The sequence below is a fragment of the Acanthopagrus latus genome, chromosome 23, assembly GCF_904848185.1.
Source record: "Acanthopagrus latus isolate v.2019 chromosome 23, fAcaLat1.1, whole genome shotgun sequence".
Taxonomy (NCBI): domain Eukaryota; kingdom Metazoa; phylum Chordata; class Actinopteri; order Spariformes; family Sparidae; genus Acanthopagrus; species Acanthopagrus latus.
This window is the reverse complement of record NC_051061.1, coordinates 21,325,582-21,345,199: the sequence shown is the minus strand read 5'-3', so window position 1 is coordinate 21,345,199 and position 19,618 is coordinate 21,325,582. Positions and strand designations below refer to the sequence as shown.

The window sequence follows — 19,618 nt, the reverse complement described above, 5'->3', positions numbered from 1 at the left end:
CCAATCAGCACGCGATGCGTGACGTCTGTCGACTAAGTAGCTGTGCGAGTAGCCAATCAGAGCCCGCGAGAGGCGGGACCAGTGGATGGATGACTGGAGTTTCCCTTGCGGTCTGAAGATTAATGGAAGGGGTCTGTTGATCTTAGGAATCGACTATCAGATGGTCGGTCCCAGGAAGCCATTGCACTTGAACAACCGACAGCGGAAAACCCGAATAACCCGGACAGCAGTGTTGTTATCCAGGTTTTTAACTGAAAAGGCCTGCATTGACAGAGATAGCACCTGGTTAGTTCAGGCCAGGATACGACGGCGAGGGACGCCAGAAGCTAACGCTAGCCTGCTGGTTAGATAGACGGAAACAGCCTTCGACGGTCCGTCTAATGCTCTGGATTGGGATTTTTGAAACACCAAGCCACCCCTGGAAATAAACGACAGTCGACTGACATCTTAATTCACCGGTGCTCGCTTGGAATTTGACGAGTTAACGCTGCAAAGCTAACATCAACTGACCAGCTCCAGTAGAGTTAGCTTGTGTGCTAGCCTAGCTAACCTAAGGCGTTAGTGTTAGCTGCATATTTGGATATAATCGCTTGGTTGGGAGTTTTCGAAACACACCAAGGGAAGATATCGGAGGAAATATATTTACACTGGTTAGTTAATAATGATAGCTGTTAGCTAGTAGCTAGCTGTCAGCTTCATTGAGCCCAGCGACTGCGTTAGCTGTGTAGCATCTCTCAGCGACTCGTGAAGGAAGACTCAGTCCGAGCCCAGGGACTCCACCATCAGCCTGCCATCATGGGCAACACGCCCACCGCGAAGAAGGGCAATGAGATGGAGAGCGGTGAGTAGCCTTTAACCTGTAGCTGCAGAAGCTAACGTTAGCCATGTCACGTCGCCTGTCATTGAACCGCTTCGCTGCAGTTATTTCCTGTTTCCCACAGCAGCGAAATAAAGTTAACACCTGTATAATGCACAAAAGGCCCAAAGACCCTCCACAATGACACCATGTTACATTGCTTTCGACACCCTGTTCCAGCACGGAAAAGAGTGGCTGAGCAGAATATGCTAAACTTCACTGGGTTGTTTCACTCTACGTGACGATTCCCATTCAGTTTAGCCAAACTGTGAAGTGTGACACCATGTTCATGGTAACTGAAGAGCAGATGATATTATTCATTCTCTCCGCCGATTCTGTGGAAAAGCTCGTGATCAAAAGCCTCAGGTTATATTCTGAGGTAGCAGCAAGGATGACAACTAACCTTATACAACAGTCATAGGCTTCTTTGTGGGTCATGTGTTTCTGATGATTCCCCCCCTCCTCCCTTCATAAGGTTATGAACGGCTGCAATAACATAACAATCCTAAAACCCCTTAGCTGGAGCTTTCTTGTGCACTTCGTCATTAATTGTTTCAGGACAAAATATTCCCCAGTGTATAGAAAAGAGATGTTTGAAATTGCAGAGAGGGGACATGCACATATTTCTGTGGGTTTCTGCAAGTGATGATTTGAATGTCAGTGCAGTGAGAACCCGAGTCCCACAGATTGGGTTTGACAGTAAGGAGCAGGGGGGAGTTGGTTGTTATCAGAGAAGGGAAAAGGCACCAAGATGCGGTCATATGATGCACGAGGGTGATACTCTCCAGGCAGAAACTTGGGAGTTTAGGAGTCTCTTGAATATCATGTGATGAGCAGCATTTAGAACAAGGGTACTTGTGTCACAGAGTGTGTGTGTGTGTGTGTGTGTGTGTGTGTGTGTGTGTGTGTGTGTTTGTGCATGCACATGTTTGTGTACGTGACAGAGAGGAAGAGATGCTCTTGTCAATTGTATTTTTTTTTTCTTGACAGTTTTCTTTTATACTTTAACATTGATACAAATGACAGGAGGACATTTGTATTAGCTAGTAAAATAAATGACGAGGGATGCACGATATATATTGGTACAGGGAAATGTGTATCATCTGCTATTTATCAGTATTATTGAAATTGTAACTCATAAATGGAGACGATAATGTAAAGCTGAATTGATTTCATGGACTTAACAGAGCATCTGCAGACTCTGACATAGTAGCTGGCAGCATGCTCCTCTAAAGTTGGTCTTACAATCCATTAATAAACACCGAAGAAGAAGAAAAGATGCAGCATACTCTTGTCAGACTCATGACATCAAACTAATGCACCTGGCGAGAGCGAGGAGGTAGAGAGCCAAACGTATTGTTGGCAGTATGAACACTTTACCATTTAAGAGAAAGAGGACAAGGTTGTAGTCTGCGATGTGTTGTGTACGGGTTTTATACACAACAAAGCTTATTAGTGATGTGGAATATTAAATCATCCACCTTTGTTCACAATGTCTTTTGTACCTCCAGCTGTGCTTATATTTCAGAGTAGGAGCTTTTTTCAGAATATGAAAATGTGAAATGATCTGTAATCTAATTGGGTTTTAGCTTTGAGAAGCAGGTAAATGAGTATGAGTATCATCTCAAAAAATATCCATATCGTGCATACCTATAAATGATGTTATCTTCATCCTGAATTAGATTCAAGTGGTTCACTGCTAAGTAAGACACGCATTTCATACTGTTTCTTACTAAAATGCTTGTTAACCCAGTGCCAGTGCTCAGGATCACAGGGCCTAGTCAAGGCCTGGGAGGACACCGTTTTATGTTTTTATCCATGACACTATAAATAACACTCAAGAGTGCTAAGTCTGAGCAGGTATCTGCAAAATGAGTGTCAGCTCCTTGTTGCTGGTAGAGAGTATGTGTGAAGAATGGCCTCCAGTCCCTCTGTAATGTTAACCCGTCACTGGTAACCCTTTAGAATCAGAATCAGAATTTCCTTTATTTGTCCCGCAAAAATGGACATTTCTTCATCACAGCAGCTAAAGGACAGTGGTATTGTAATAAACAATATTAATAGTAAAAGAATAAACAATACAATACAAAAGTAACAAGTACTTCTAACTTGTAACAAGGCTTGACTTTCTGACTTTCAGGTGTTAATAGCACATACGCTTGTTTTTCAGTGCTCAAGAAGTATTGCAAAATTGGGAACTAGTCAGTTAAAAGCAGGGACAGAGGAGGAACTGCTGGTGGAAGGTTTGTTCACATGCCATGCTTCACATCCTTATCAGTCTGATCGCTTAGGGTCCACCCTGATCCCCAGAGACAGGTGCAGACCTGTGGTCCAGAGCCCACACCCCGGAGCGTAATTTTCCACAGAGCAGCGAGAGATGAGGACAACATGGCAGCTCGCTTGGTTTCAACAGAAAATGAAAAGAGAATGCTAAGAGCTTGTTCAGCTGCTGTTTCCCCTGAACTTTCCAGGCTCAAGAAGACGAGCGGAGAGCTGCTGCGCTAGTACACAAAGCTGATTTCAGGCCCACAGGAGGAAACAGGGTGGACAGACACTGAACTGAGGCAGGAAGTGAAGGAGCAAGGAAGGTCCAGCCCAGCTCTGCACAGTTGGTCGTCGCCTGTACTGCTCTACAAACTAAACACGGCCCGGCCAGGATAGCTTGAAATTTTAAGTCGTCATTGGTGTCGCATATTTTGGATTTCCCACTTGTTAAAACCTCTGGACAGACTGCAGGTTTGAGACTCTGCGCCGGCTATCAGCTGGCTTCTTCCTGCCTTGTACGATGTCTGTTATTCACAGGCTGGCAGGAAGGCTGTTTCATCGGGCTGGGCCCTGTCTAGGGGACACAGTCAGTGGAGACGACAGACATGACCAACCGCAGGAGGAGCTAGAGGCTTGCTGCTGCAGTGAGTTTTCATTCTGGAGCGGGGCAGGAGCACGGGTTTAAGCCGCGGCCCCGGCTATTCTCCGTCAGCTTAGTTGGTATCAAGCTGAGCTCAAAGAAACTTGTTTAACAGATAATAAAGCTGGTTTTCTTTTTCATGATGATGTTTGATGATTAAATTTAGATCCTAGCCTGGCAAGTTTAGTGACTATTGGCTTTGGTGGAGTGATAGTTATTTTATTTTTTAGATAATGGATGACATTGGTTGGTCTAGTATTTGTGTGGCAGTAGCCATGACGTGTGTGTGTTTGTGTGTGCATATGTCCATGTTCACATCTATGTAAACAAATACACACAGAGAGCAGCCTGCTGGTTGTCTTACCTATGGTGTTCAGTTCAAAGGAAGTCATGTTTCTGTTATTCTGGAAGTGTGTGTCAGGTGTCATGCTGCACAGCAGAACACCACAGGCCTTAAACTGATATGTAGTGCAATAATGAACATATCCAAACACTTGGATACACTTTTGTGATACTGTCCTCACTGAGGGCCCTTGTAAGTCTACCTGATTGTTTGGTAGCATTTAAATGTTTTTCTTCTTGAACATCAGAGCAGGACCATTATCCAGACAGTTATGACATAAGGGATTGTTGCATTGAATGTTGTGCACTTTGAATTTAGTCATATAATGAGGTGGCACCCTGTCAAAGTGCAACTCCCTCTATCTATAAATATCAGCGTGGTTCATGTCCTGCCCCGGCGCTGCACGCAGCTGGTTTGTGTAACAGGGGAAGGTTTGTGTTTGGATCGCTCATCACTTCCTGTCTCCAGTTAAAGGGGCTTTGTTATAAGCCTGCACTGATTACCAGTGGACCTTGCTGTTGAAATGCCAATCAGCCACCTCAGATAAGCTTACAGCACCAAACTGGCAAGTTGGCCAGATGCCAGGGAACAAGCCCGAGATGCAAAATCCAGCAACAAGCAAAGCAAAACTGAGGATGCACTTCAGTTATTGGAGAAGGAAAAAATGTTTTCTTTGGATTCTCAGAGCAGCGACAGGCGCGGTGGTAAACCTGGTGTCTGTTGGCAACTTCTGAGGCTGCCTTTGAATTTACAGGCAGTAAGGGTTGCAACTTGTTTTTTTTTCCAGAGATCATTCATTACTATTCATTACAAAGATGGCAAATCCTTAAATTTAAGAGCCTGTGACTAGCAAATTATTGAAATCTTTGCTTGAAAAATTAGTAAGAACACAATTCATCAGTAAAATAGTTGGTATTTTCTTTCCTATAAGTAAATGTTCATTAGTTACCTGATATGTAGCTGGTTAGCTTTAGCCTTCCAACTGGCTTAAAACCTAAACATTTTTGTTGGGCTTGCTACCAAGCTAAGGTTGATAACTTTATCTTTCTATAGTTCTATAAAGTCATTGATTTATCATTATACAAAACAGGGTTGCACAACGAAATGAAAGTTCCCTCACAAAATATATAGTTTATATAGATAAACAGTTATACACTCAGGAAATAATTCTGCTGTGCCTTTTTTGAATTTGTGTTGAGGAGATAGTAAACAACAATGTTGTCATGGAAAAAAATGGTTCATCATCTGGTGATGTAAACAGAAGTTCACCTTTTCTCCACCTGTGTTATGTCCACTCGGAACACGCTCTGTCTGTTGGGTGCAGCAGCTTGATTCGGGATGTTGTGGTGGAGACGGGTCTCTGTAAAGATGTTGATAAGACACATATTTGTATTCCGAGCATGGCTCTTGTCCTGGCTCTCTTCATCACCCTGCAGAGACAAAGATGAAAAAACAGTAGAATAAAAACAGAAGTATAATGTCAAATCTGGATGAGTCGTCGTTGCCACAAGTCTGCAAAAATAGCATAACCACTGATCGATATGTTACCTCATTGCCATGCATCATGCAAAAAGCATGATTTGTATTAAATATCAGTTCACTCAGTTTTGAAAAAAAAAAAAGCAGGCTCTTACCAGACCAGGAGCTTTGCCACTGGAGTTGGTGCACATACCACTTTTGTCCAAAGAGGCCGCCAGAAGTATCAAAAAATAAAAGCTTCTTCTAGCTGCTTTAACTGGAAAATTAAGGTGCACATGCTGTAGGATGTTAAGTAACTTCCCATCTGTGATTTTGTCGGTAACTGCTTGTAGTCATAGTAAAATATGAACTGCCAGTATTTTAGCTGATCGCTACAACTGATTTCTTACCTCTTACACAAATTGGAACACCTTTCCAGTTTAGATCTCTGCACTCTGGCTGATTTCTTATGCACCACATAGGAGAGTATGCTATCTGAACAAGGCCTGGTGTACACTGGGACTTGATTTGGCGCGCTTCACACTTGAATGTCGGTCAGCTCGCCCTAATATAACCCCTCTGTTCCTGCGTCAGAGTGGGCCAGAGAGGCCCAGGGGAGAGATGTAGGATTGATTTTTGGAGGATCGATTCAGCACTGGCACTACACAGACTCTCTGGTGCATTCGGGCGGGGGGAGAAAAAGTTTACTGTGGTTTGTGCGTTCCTGCTCTGCTAGTGTCTCCTGAGAGGGGCACTTTTATGTTTTTGAAAACACCCAGATCAACTCTGAAAGTTTCTCATCACAGATGTGACATCTGATTGGTTCTGCTAATTAGGGAAAGTTTTAGTTTCCTCTAGATCTGTCTAGTTCATCTCAAGGGCCTTCACTTAGGCCTAGTTTTCCATAGGACTTCCTCTCTGGGTTGGATAAATATACCAGCCAGTGTTTTACGCCCCTCCCTCTGGTGATTATGCCCCTGTTAAGATCAATATATAGCCTCTGTGTGTGCATATGTTTGTGTGTGTTTGACATGGGAGGGAACGGCAGAGAGTACTCTGTGCACAGGATAAATATTGATACAAACCAAAGCAAGGGTCCAATTGATCTGTGCGAGTGTTAACGGGAGCAGTGCTGCTGTCAATGCTAAATTGGACTGTACACTGGATGTGGATGCTACTTTCTGAACTTGGTGCCCAGCAAAGTGACAATCACAGGAAAGACTGAAGACACCCTGCCGGCAAGGACACTTGGCTGGATTCTGTGGATGATTGGGGCTGCTGATCTGACTCGAGTGCTCTCAGAGGGGGCAGATAGGTCATGAGTCAGTGACTGAGGAAGAGGCCAAGGAAGAAGAACAGGGGAGACTTTGCAGGGCTAATGTGTGACAGGAAGAGCTCCAGAAGGCATGAAAGGAAGAGGGAGTCATCCTCGCGCTCAAGCGAATCAGGGTCGCGCTCAGCAGATGGTGCAGCACTAGAGGTGCCCATAGTCATCCCAGATGGTAAGGAGTTTGGGGTTGCAGAAGAGTTGGGATGTTGAGCCTTAGTTGATCACCTGCAATTGCCGTGGTGGTAGCGACGGCAGCAGAAAAGAATTCCTCCCAGACAGCTGTTGATATGACCACCAAGCTACCAGCTACTTTTGCAGGAACACCCACATCTTTCCTCTGACCAGCTCCAAGTTATGACAGTAATAGCTCCATTTGTGGCTCTCTCTGCTTGGAAGTGGGAGTTGAGCAACTTTCACGGGAAATGTTTTCTCCCTGTTGACCAGTCTGCTTCCATCGCTCTCTTGTGGGAGCAGCGGCACTCCCGACATGTTTATTCGAACTTTGGTCTTTGCCGTTCTTGCTGGCTTTCTCCCATCCTATTGTTGGAGCTGCTGGTCCTCGGAGAATTAGCAGGAAATCACATTAGCCAGTTCAGGATTAAGCTTTTGTGTTGCTTTTAAATGCATGTGTGTGTTTGTGTGAGAGAGATGCTCAAGTGCTTTCCTGAGAAATTTCTGCATAGTTGGTTATTGTTTATAACACTTTCATAATATTTAGCTCAGTTGACTCATTTGAACACTAGATCAAAATGTTGACTTAAATATGTCCAAAATATGGTCACCATCGACAACTTACTGCTTTATTTAAACTGCACTCTAGGCAGCAGACACATTCCACATTATCCCAAAGGGCTAAATGTGGTTTGTGTTTCTGCAGTATTTCTGCTGTTCATAAATTACTATGAATGATATTTATTTTCATTTATATAAATGCATCTTTCCATCATTTCTTATTTGAACTCAGTCTTGTATTTGAAATCTGGCACCTGAAATGTTCAGCATATCATTTGAAAAAAATAAGATTTTGTTTTTATTTACTATAAAGATTAAACACATTTTGTGCTTTGGATATTTTACAACCTTGATCATCTTGTGTCGCAGGCTAACAGTCCCCCCCACATCTGCTCGGGCAGCTACTCCAAACTAGCACCCAGTGTGTAAAGAGGAATGAGGAAGAGCAGGTTATCTGCATGTTCCCACACAGCACTGTGATTAGCCCCATAAAGATGAGGGAATGCGAAATGATTTACTGCTGATGACACTCTGCCAAGCTGTCAAAATGTCCACAGGTATCTCTGTTGGTCTTTGATATAACCTCAACCCACCAAAAAAGGTGGGATGCTGTGTCAAACGTAAGTAATCTGTCTTTTGCAAATAAACTGTGTTTACCACGCACAATTTTACAAAGTGTTCCTGAACCGCTGTGGTATTATTCCCTATAAATAATAGTCAAAAACGATAACATTCAGTTCAATTTGTATTTTACTCACTGTCGCAATTCTTTAAAAAATGGGTGTATGAACAGTGTTGCGTGTGTGTTCGGAGACCAGATTTAACTTTCCTCTAAAGGCATTGTAGCCACATGTTACACAGCACTCTTGGCACAGATCAATGAATGGTTCCAGATCCATTTATTGTTCCACAATCGTTCATTGATAAGTGCAGAATCATTTTAAGTGAGTCAGTGTCTGATCTCGGAGAACAATGACCATTTTTGTAAAAAATATATTTTTTTTTTAATGGATTCAAGATGCTGTTTTTGGTGAGATTAACTTTGAACATCTCAGGAATGTGTGAGTGAGCAAATCCAACTTTGGCTGTGATGCTCTGGTTCGGGTTTTGTGGTGTGGGGCAGTGCCTGCCTCCAGCATGTACAGTCCTGATGCCTTTCTTGCAGAACTGCTCACATAGTGTCAAGCTGTGTGGGTGCTTTGATTGAACAACAATATTGAAGTCTTGACACAATTTCTAGATGGGACTGAGGCTTTGACTCTGGCTGGGCCACACCAGGCTGTTTGAGTTGCTTCCATAGTGCTCTGGCTTTATGTTTGGGTTGGCATCTTGCTGGACAATAATCCTCCATCTCCAGCTACAATTATTTTACCCCAACAGTCCTGGTGCAGAGAAGCATCCCTCACATCATGATGCTGGCACCGCCATTAATCATATTGTGAATGACATGGTGATGTCCGGTGTTTGGTTTAACGAGCAGCACATATTTTAAATTTGGGAATGAACTTGATGGCCTCCACAATCCATACCTCAGGCGAGTCATATAAATTGCGTTATTAAATGTCTTTTTACTTCTTTTTCATACAACCTCACTGACTAGCAGGTTTGGGCTGAATATACCAATAGAGTGACATCACCAAATGATTGCACACATTACTTCATGTGGCTCTTCTTTAGATGACATTTTGTAGATAAATACACAAGTTAAAGCTAGCAAAATGGAGGATTTGGGGAGCTTGTGCCAGGAAGTAACTCTTTTAATGCATTATTTTGTTTTAATGGTGTGAATGGATAAAATGTATAGCAGGCTATAGTCGACAGGGCATTTCAAAATTAAGAACAAAACAATAATAGATCATGATATCGTTCGGCCAGGCTGCCACCCCTAGCATTTTGAATATGAGGGTTAAAAGGGCCACATTTTGTTTAATTAGACCATAGAACCTTTTCAGCCACAAGGCCTTCTGGCAAACACTGGCTGAGTGGTTTTCTCTTTGCCACCCTCCCATAAAGCTGAGACGTATGAGAGGCGCGACTAACTGTTGTTGTCTGCGTCACGTCTCCCATCGCAGCCATAGAGCCCTGTGGCTTCTTCGGGGTTGTTGGAGGTCTCATGGTGGCCTCCATCACTAGTTCCCGTCTTGCACAGACCTTCTTGCACTAGAAAGATTTACAGCTGTCATACATACTGCATCATTTTTAATGGATTGACTTTACAGTTCTCTGAGGGACGATCAGCGCCTGCCTTCGAGGGTTTTTTTTTTTTTGTACCCCTCCCCCGTCTGGTTCTTTCATTGAACTTGTCATGAGCTATTTTGAAATGTCCTTCTGTCCTCATTCATGTGTCAGTTTCCTTCCAAAAATCTACAAACAGCTGACAGAGCTTACATATGCTGGTGCATGTTAAACCTTGGTTTTATAGAGGTGATCCCTATCAAGCTTTATTATGTAGCTTCTAAAAACAGTTCTCTGCACCTGTCATGATTTAGATGTGTTATAATAACCGGGGAAATAATCAGTACTTTTGGTTTTATGTTTTCAGACTTACCTTTTGAGTGATTTGTTCTACTGCATGAGGAAACCGTTGCATTATTACCTTCAGCAGTACCAGTTTTTGAATAAATGTTGACATTAGTCTCATTCAAAACCTCAGCCAGATGTTACTTTTATTTGTCTTGTGCACTTCCATGGTTTAGGTAGAAGCAGTTGTTTGGGACCCCACGAGGAAAGAAAGTAGTGAATGCAGACTCATCAGCTAGATGACATTTATGTTCATGTACAGAGGCACATGACATGAATCATGCTCAGTTACTTTAATGACTCCACATTTTATTGGTAAAAACACCCAACTTGTGGTTGTCTTTGGGTCTTTGTGGTTACAGGAGGTGGCCGATTATGTGCAATCTGATGAGTTTGGACCTGTTGGTTTTTAAAACAGATGGACTCCCTCTAATGAACATGCACTTTGTTTCTAATTACAGTGAAGGAGTTTCTTGCCAAAGCCAAAGAAGATTTCCTGAAAAAATGGGAGAATCCAGCACAGGTGAGAGAGTGAAAGAGAATTGCTTTTTCATCACTATTTTCCCAGTGTCATGGTTCTCTAATTGTTATTACTATTGTACAATGTTACAGGACTTTTTTAAAAAAGTGGTTTTGATTTGTGTGTGTTGAGACACCTTAATGCGATGATGCATCTTGCAATAAATCTTAAAGCACTCCAGTTTTCACACACTTGTTCAGTCTCTCAGGCAGACTTATGGAACTGGCCCCGCCCATGAACAAAATTAAGTCCCATTTATTTGAGAGGGGCAGTGCACCCTCTGCTGGCCTAATGTGAAATACCTGTTGTTTTTTTTTTTATAGACTGGATAAGGAAAATGACAGTATATCTAATTCACATGAAAACGATTTACTTTAGCTATTTATCCATTTTTAAACGGTAAATGAAGAAGGGCTTTTCGTGATATGTTCCTGGAAAGTTGTTATGAACTCTTTTGTCTGACTCTGACACCCTCTTCTACCCCCTCAGCAAACTGCGGCATTGGACCATTTTGAGCGTTTGAAGACCTTAGGCACTGGTTCGTTTGGTCGAGTCATGCTGGTTAAACACAAAGAGACGGGCCAGCATTTTGCCATGAAAATACTTGACAAACAGAAGGTACAGTACTCGTAGGCACAATATGTAAGAGAAATACTACTTGTTAATAGGTGAAGAGGTGAATATTTCTGAAATAATGGTGTCTCTTCTGTAGAAATTGTCATACTAGGTATACCGAGACTTGAGGAGTATTTATATGAGCGCTTTTCAATTTGAAATTTATTGGCAATAGACCTGATTTCTTTTTTTTTTTTTTTTTTTTTTACTTATTATGAATGAAATCCAGATTGCACAGTGTAATGGCTGTAGATTAATGACACCACTGGCGTTAAATCGGTTCCCTATAAACTTTGCTTTCATAATGGAATTTTCGTTTCAAAAACAATGAACTGAGCATAATCTGTACTTACTAAAAAGCATATAACCTAGAGTTGCCGACAAACTTTAAACTGATTTTCCTGAAAAGTGTGTATGTTTATTTACCCTCCAGATCCTATAAATTGAAAGTCATTGCGTGCTGTCGCTGTTGTCTTTGATATATGACGCTTGGTTGGCTGGGAGCTACATGGAGAAAAGAGAAGTGCCAGTGATGGAATGCATTTAAAAATTGTAGTGGATCTTCTGAGGGTGAATCTGCGTTAGAATGGTGCAAAGATCACTTTGTTGTTAATGATGATGATATTGACGTCACAGATAGAGAAGCACTGTTACTCCATCGAGAGAAAATTAAATGGCAACTATGTATAGTTTTTCAAGAAAAACGTGTGCTGGCTCCAGCTTCTATAATTTAAGGATTCACTGCTTTTCTCTGTCACTTATGACAGTAAATGAAGAATCTCTGAGTCTTGTACTGTTGGCTGGATAAAAGAAGCAATTTGAAGAAGTCACTTCTTTCTCTGGGAAATCATTATGAGCATTTCTCCCAATCTTTTGACATTTTACAGATAGAGATCTCTGACTTCGATGAATTCTCACGTGTGGATAAAGTAATTCATGTTCAAATGTTAGTTGCTTGTTCGGTTGTACTAACCTAAACTAACCGTGCAGGTAGTGAAGCTGAAGCAGATAGAACACACGCTGAACGAGAAACGTATCCTGCAAGCTGTCAGCTTTCCCTTTCTGGTGCGACTGGAGCACTCTTTTAAGGTATGCATACAAAAGTCCATATGTCTTTATCTTCTCAACACGTTCCCTCGGTTGTGTAAGTACGACTTGTCTCGTTTCTCTACAGGACAACAGTAACCTGTACATGATAATGGAGTATGTACCCGGGGGCGAGATGTTCTCACACCTAAGGAGAATCGGTAGATTCAGGTGGGTTGACTTCTGGTTAACCCCATCGGTATTTTTCTTGCACCGCTGGTTGACTGTAAACATTGTGGGTGATCTGTTTTGTAGTGAACCACACGCCCGCTTCTACGCAGCCCAGATTGTACTGACCTTTGAATACCTTCACTCGCTGGATCTCATCTACCGAGATCTTAAGCCAGAGAACCTGCTCATTGACAATCAAGGTTACATACAGGTAAGGATCTGTTTGGGTTTTTTTTGTCTTAATTGGTCTCTGTGCTCTTGCAGTGTGTGTTCAGTGTTTAGAGCTGTGCACTCTGTTTTCTAGGTAACAGATTTTGGATTTGCGAAAAGGGTGAAGGGCCGGACCTGGACGCTTTGCGGGACCCCAGAGTACCTGGCACCAGAGATCATTCTCAGTAAGGTAAGTGCTCGACTCAGCCATTAGTAAACAGCATAGCTCTTCGTCATTGGGCTAGGGGAGATCTCCGCTCAACTGGGGACTTCACTTCATTAAGGAAACCATTTAATTGTCACCTTAAGGACTCTGATACAATTTGCTCCGTACTGACTATTGTCAACACTCTCGTGTGTGAGGTTTTTTTTTATTTTGGGAGGATATATCTGACTGCACTTCATTTCCTTTTTGTTTTCCAGGGTTACAATAAAGCGGTGGACTGGTGGGCTCTGGGAGTGCTGATATATGAGATGGCTGCTGGTTATCCCCCCTTCTTTGCAGACCAGCCTATTCAGATTTACGAGAAGATTGTATCAGGGAAGGTGAGTCTACAGACGCCTACCTAAAAAATCTTCTTCTTTTTTTAAGATGCTTTTTATAAGATTGTTTGTTTTGATGAAATTTTACGGAATTTTCTTTATTTACAGATCCAACATTTATTATTCAACTTAATATATAACAGGGTCAATTTAAATGTACATGCATTAGATTTTTAAAAATGTGATTATGTTGAATGATTACTGACATCCTCACGCCCATCCCTGATTTCATACCAGCAGTGTGTACAAACAATTAAGCAGTGATGGTAACATCACAGTCTTAATCATAAGAAGAGGATTGTGGTGCTATTTTTCAGTTGTAAATATAATTCTGAAATACCTAAAACCTTGAAATCCCTTCGATTTAAAAGCTAGTGAGGTTTTCTAATGAGCTGCCCTTAATGTAATGCCTCTAACACTCTCCGATGTTGGGATAAATGTACTGCTCTTAACTCATCAGCTCCTCTGCTACTTGCATTGAGTCCTCTTTGAAATTATGTATTCATTATATTTCTCTTAATTATTAGGAAGTGACATGAAAATACTTCTTACTTTCTTAATAGATCTTGAGCTCTTTTACCTGACTTTGTAATAAAAGTGTTTTAATCTTTAATGTTCCTTTGGGCTTATTCTTTGTAATTATCTTTTATTTTTAGAAGATACATTTACATCCAGTAAGGAAACACAATACAGGCCCATGAGAATGTTTTTCTGGTGAAGTTAATAACCGATCAAATTGTGGCATTTTGGTCAAACTGCATTAGATTGAAGTGAAATTAAACAAATTTGAATCAGGATCTTTTTATTTACAAAAAGTGTTTATTTAACTTGTAGTATGAGAGTAGATGGTAATAATAAAACAGAGTCTTCTTTGCACCAGTTGATGTACATGAGAACACTGGAACTAAACACATGCCCTCAGTGTTGTTGATCATGGAATCGTACAGTCGACGTTTGGCAGGCCAGTTTTTCGGATCCGTCACATGGCTGTCATCTCTGGCTTTTGTTCATGGTTTTAACCAGTACTGGAAGAAGAATTCACCTCCTTTACTCAAGTCAATGTACCAATTCAACAATGTGAAAATACTCCACTGCAAGCAAACGCCTGCATTCAAATTCCTAATCTTAAGTTAAAGTGTGTAAATATAAACAGCAAAATATATTTAAAGTATGAGAAGTAAAAGCCAAATGTTCCCTTTCAGTGTTTAATGACTTTACATGGTGTCAGAAAAACATCCCTGCTTTCACCTCTGTGCCAATATATTTTCCAACTAATCCAAGAGGGATACTAAATAGTTTATTTAGCTGAGGAAAAAGGAGACTCATAAAGGAACACTTCATCCCTCAGTTCATAACAAACATTCAACATAAACACATCTGCAGATGCGTGGTTTTCACTGGACTAGAAGGGTATTAAAAGTTGTCATCTAAAACGGAAGTAGTAACTAAAGCTGTCAGAAAGAAAGAATTGAGATGTTGTGGAGGAGAGGTATACGATTGTAAAAGCATCACAAAGTTGTTCCTAAATACAGTCCTCGAGCACATGTATCTTCTTGTATTCAGCTGCTTGTGGTAACTCGGCAGTGATGTGAAATGCAAAAACTACTTGCTCAAACAATCCAAACGGTCGACAAAAATGGCCAGTGCAAACAAGCAGATGTGTCACATCCAGATAAATCGCACCACTCACAGGCTTCTGCTAACACACACAGCTGTAATCATGTAAAAATACAAAGCACGAGGTACACAATGCCGAGCTCAAACACAGACGCTCACACTGCTTTTACTGTTTTGCAGGTTCGCTTTCCCTCCCACTTCAGCTCAGACCTGAAGGATCTGTTGAGAAATTTACTGCAGGTGGACCTGACCAAGCGCTTTGGCAACCTCAGGAACGGAGTCAATGATATCAAGGGCCACAAGTGGTTTGCCACCACTGATTGGATTGCCATCTACCAGAGGAAGGTGAGAGGCCAACCCTTGTTGCAGCAGTAATGAGTATAAAATAGAGCCCACCTGCCTTTTTGAAAACAGAAGGGCAGAAGAAAAGCGAGGCTGACAAAGGAAATGAGACGCTTGGTCAGAGTATTAAGTCTACATTTGTGGCTATGGATAATTTCACACCATCTGTCCCTCCTCTGCACAGATGAAAATATTGAAAGCAGAAAAGTGTCTGAAACACACAAAACGTCTGTTTCCCTCCAGTTTTTTATTAACATAAAAGCTGGTGAACTTCTTCATTTGACATTATGATATAGAAACAAACAGCCACACATTTGTTTGGTCATGAACCATGGTTATAGTTTTTCCAAAGGGTTTCAGAAAGTCCACAAGGTAAGAAAAAAAAAAAGCAAAAAGCACACATTGAAATGACCCCTTTCTAACCTTGGACTCATCAGGAAAACTGCTGCACAGAGAGGGGTCCCTCATCAGGGCAGTCAGGCATGTAAGGAGTGCCGACAGTGTGCAAACAAAATGTGGATAACGATACAGACTGTTACAAAACACTATAAGAACATGTCAAGCAAAACACACAAATTTCATTCTTTTTGTCTTGATTTATTTGAACAGCTCTACAGCTCTTAGTTTTGGTACCGGTATTACTTTCTCTGCCTACACATCATGCATATGAATGCAGGAAAGTCATGCAGTTGTTGAAAATTCATTCTGGGAATATAGAAAATGACTAGCTGAATTGTAAATGGATGAGTTGTCTTCAGGGAAAGCAAATATCAGCACATGATCTCAGAATGAGTCCTTGATTAATAGACAACCTTTCAAAGTATTCAAGCATGACTTCTTGATCGTGTAATGCATTTTACTCCTATTTGAGAATATTTTAATCTTAACTGTGCACAACTATACATGAATATAAATGTGTTTTTAATTGTCTCTTTATCTCCCGGGACTTATTCCAGTGTCATCCAGAAGGTTTATGTTGCTCTTTTGCTTCGGTGCTCTCTATGAAACCGAAGTGCATCATTCTGATGATTTCATTGTCCTGTGTGTGTTTCAGGTGGAAGCTCCCTTTATTCCTAAGTGCAAAGGCCCTGGTGACACAAGCAACTTTGACGACTACGAGGAAGAAGAAATCAGAGTCTCCTTCACAGAGAAGTGTGCAAAGGAGTTTGCTGAGTTCTAGATTCCAACCATGAGTAGCGGAGAGAGAGCGAGACAGAGACAGGTATTTAGAAAGTAAAAGGGGGTCAGAAGAAAGGAAGCGCTAGGGTGGACTGCTAACTTGCTTATTTGTAACGACGACAACAATGTAAAATCCCCCCAGTTGAAAGGTAGGCAAAGCGAAGAAAGATCCAACAGAACCAGCAGTGTTGCCTTTTCTGATTGTTTCTCAACTGTTACCTATTCATTTTATTTATCCCTCTTGTGTTTGTGGCAGGGGCTCGAGGAGAACTGACTAGGTTGTGGCTGTCCAGCTATAAACTTGTATCTTACTGATGGTGTAACGACATGTTTTCAGTCTTTGCAGGTTGAGGCATTGATTTTCTGTTGAGGTACTGAATCTGCTAGGCTCCTTTTTTTTTTTTTTTTGAACGGGCCCTCTACAAGCTTCTCAAAGAGTGATTGTTGTATCTTGTCACCCTGGTCCCCCTCCTCCCCCCGCCATCTCTCCATCCTGAATCTGTCCAAGCAATACCAAGTCCAACAGATGTGCCTATCATAATGCCAACTGGTTGGAAAACTGTGTCGAAAGCATTGGTGCAGAGCTTTGGCCATGGTGGCATCAGCCCTTGTGCCCGTTTGGTTTAAAGCTTGAAAACTCGATGCACCTGCCTTTGTCTGCTCAATGTGGCATGATTATTGGGTAGATGATGCACTCACTGCTCGCAGTTGAAGCGGTGGTGACCTCTTTGATCAGAGTGAAAATAATTTATCACAGTAAAATTCATCAAGGTCTTACTCCTTGTGGGGACCGGTGAGAAATCGTAAAAATGAGGTCTGCATTTAAGTCTGTCTTTCTCTTAGCTGAATTTATTAGAGCATTTTAAGAAATCCTATTGGTGATCATTTTGTCCTTTTTATGTCGATCTCTGTGCTTGTGTGTTATTTAGTGCTCAAGGGTGGGTTTAAAGAGCTGCTGTTCAGCAGCAACTAACATTGTGGTCACACTCCTGACTATTGTTTATTTAATTCATAGTACATTTATTCATATATATATATATAAATATATATATATGTGAGATACAAAAAGATCCATCTTTTTCAGCATTGTCTCATAGCTGTGAAACTGAATTAAGATTTCATAAATAAACAAATATAAATTCTGCCAAATTTGCAAGCTGAGAACGTTGCAAAGTTTTCTGTATGTAACAGCGATGGTGGTGGATTTTAATACGCAAAAAAGTAGCAAAACGTTTCAACAAAATGTGCATGTTATTTTTGTACAATATCACTTTTAAAGAAAGATGGCAGAGCATTATGCTTTATTTGTGCTGAGGTACCTGAGATCATGGATAATGTGCTTAACTATTAAAATGGACTCTCAGCTGCTCTATTTTGAAGATGGAATAAGACCCAGTTAAACCTTCTGGGCTTTTTTCATCATTCAGTCGTAGGGCAACAGTTTTTCTGATAATTGTCACTGAACCTCTTCTTCTCACCTGGATAATGGTTTATTTTTTCTCCTTCCCTTCTCTCTTGTATATACCGTACATGTAACACCTTCAAGATAATTTTGCAGTCCAACCAAATTTTTGAGACTGTTGAGATTGGAGTGTTTTGTTTTTCCGTTTTGAAGCTTTCTATGTAACAAATTAAACAAAGGAAGCTATCCTAAAGTTGCCCCCTTTTTTGCCAAGTTTATTTCTGTGGATGCAAGACAATCGCAGACCAAATCTTATTGCTGGTTTGTTGACTGAACACATTGTTTTGGTTCGATGAAGGATGTTTGTTTTTCGCCCCCCGCCCGCCCAGCCCCACCCTCCATAGGCCCTAGGTGCTAGACTTTGTCCATCTCACTGAAAAGCTTCTGTGAATTGTTTGATGTGCATCGATCTTTTTGTCATAAAGTCTTGTAACATGACATTTTTGAGAATGTTTTTCGACTGTAATGATTTCAGTAGGCTTGAGTAATTATTTTGGCAGTCTCTTAATGTAATTGAGATCAAACGCAGGATACCTTTTTGAATGTCTTGAATTGTCTGATGGAGATGTTTCAATGCTGTTTGGAAACATGATGTGTGTTTTGTATAATACATGTTTCTCTGGTGAGCTTGGTTTTTCTTGCATGTGGTAAAGCAACCCAACGGCAAGGCACCTCCTGGACCTGAGACGTGTTTTTGAGAAATTGTTTCCACAGCCGACAGTCTCATCGCTGTGTAACCTTTTTGATTTGTTAGAGCATCACATTGAACAATGCAGTGGATCACCAACCAACCTGTCCAGTCTTTTGCAAATAGTGAAGCACATGCCACAAACCTTTCAAATCTATTTAATTGATTTGTGCTAATTATTTAGAAAACTCTTAAGACAAGAGAGCACATGTAATATCTTTGACACTTATGTTCTGACAAACGACTAAATCAGAGTTGGTGGGTAGAAGGCAACGCCACTTGATCCACTTCAGACACGGAGGCCGTCAACAATGGCTTTTTTAAAAAATGTATTTCTGTTTCCCATACAACACTTCTGGTCAACTGTCTTTAGTTCTCTTCTATCAACTAAAAACTATCAACTGCTCTGTGCTAATCTTTGAGTTTTTCTCCTGTGTTTGCCTTCTATTTTCATCAAGTTTCCACACACTCTTCATTCAGACATAACACTTTTTACATCTGAGATGTTTTGTGTTCATATTTTCTAATTGTATTTTCAAAAAAAAGCAAAAAAGCAAAAACAGACATTAATCTTTTCCTCATGACCTGGGTACAGTGATTGTGTAGTCTATTGTACCTTTTGGGAAACAATACTGTATATCCTTGCCTTTGACAGTCTTAACTATCTTACCCTCTGGAGAACTTGACAGATACCCTTAGAACACAATGAGTATGTTAAAAAAAATATACATAAAGTAATATTTTGCAAAATGTATCATTCCAATAAACTTTTACTTGTTAAGACTAATACGTCTGGCTTATATCTGAACTCTCTCTTCCCTTTGCACCATGTCACATTAAAAAAATGTTTTTCTCTGACACGTAACTCTTAATGAAATTATTTGCAGCTTAGGGTTTACTCTCATTGGCAGGATTAGAGGAACACACTTGTTGATAGGTGGGGGGGTGCTGTGTTTTTTTGCCGGCCAGTCTGTTTCTATGAGTGTTTTAAGAGGCTGGCAGGTGCATTTGAATAATGCAGTGTTTGTGTTCATCCTGTCA

The 19,618-nt window shown here is 41.0% G+C and overlaps 1 protein-coding gene across 2 annotated transcripts; it reads left to right on the top strand.

The window, feature by feature from the left end:
- The first annotated feature begins 71 nt into the window (after nucleotides 1–71).
- Nucleotides 72–19,364, top strand: prkacaa (protein kinase, cAMP-dependent, catalytic, alpha, genome duplicate a). Of its 2 annotated transcripts, none has more exons than XM_037089862.1 (10): nucleotides 72–841; nucleotides 10,606–10,667; nucleotides 11,154–11,282; nucleotides 12,270–12,368; nucleotides 12,454–12,536; nucleotides 12,621–12,747; nucleotides 12,841–12,936; nucleotides 13,170–13,292; nucleotides 15,087–15,251; nucleotides 16,303–19,364. In XM_037089862.1, the coding sequence occupies exons 1-10, from the start codon at nucleotides 796–798 to the stop codon at nucleotides 16,426–16,428; spliced, it is 1,056 nt and encodes a 351-aa protein (XP_036945757.1). In that variant the 5' UTR covers nucleotides 72–795; the 3' UTR covers nucleotides 16,429–19,364. The 2 variants fall into 2 exon arrangements, with proteins under 2 accessions (XP_036945757.1, XP_036945756.1); XM_037089861.1 differs by lacking the exon at nucleotides 72–841 and adding an exon at nucleotides 3,508–3,765.
- The last annotated feature ends 254 nt before the right edge of the window (nucleotides 19,365–19,618 follow it).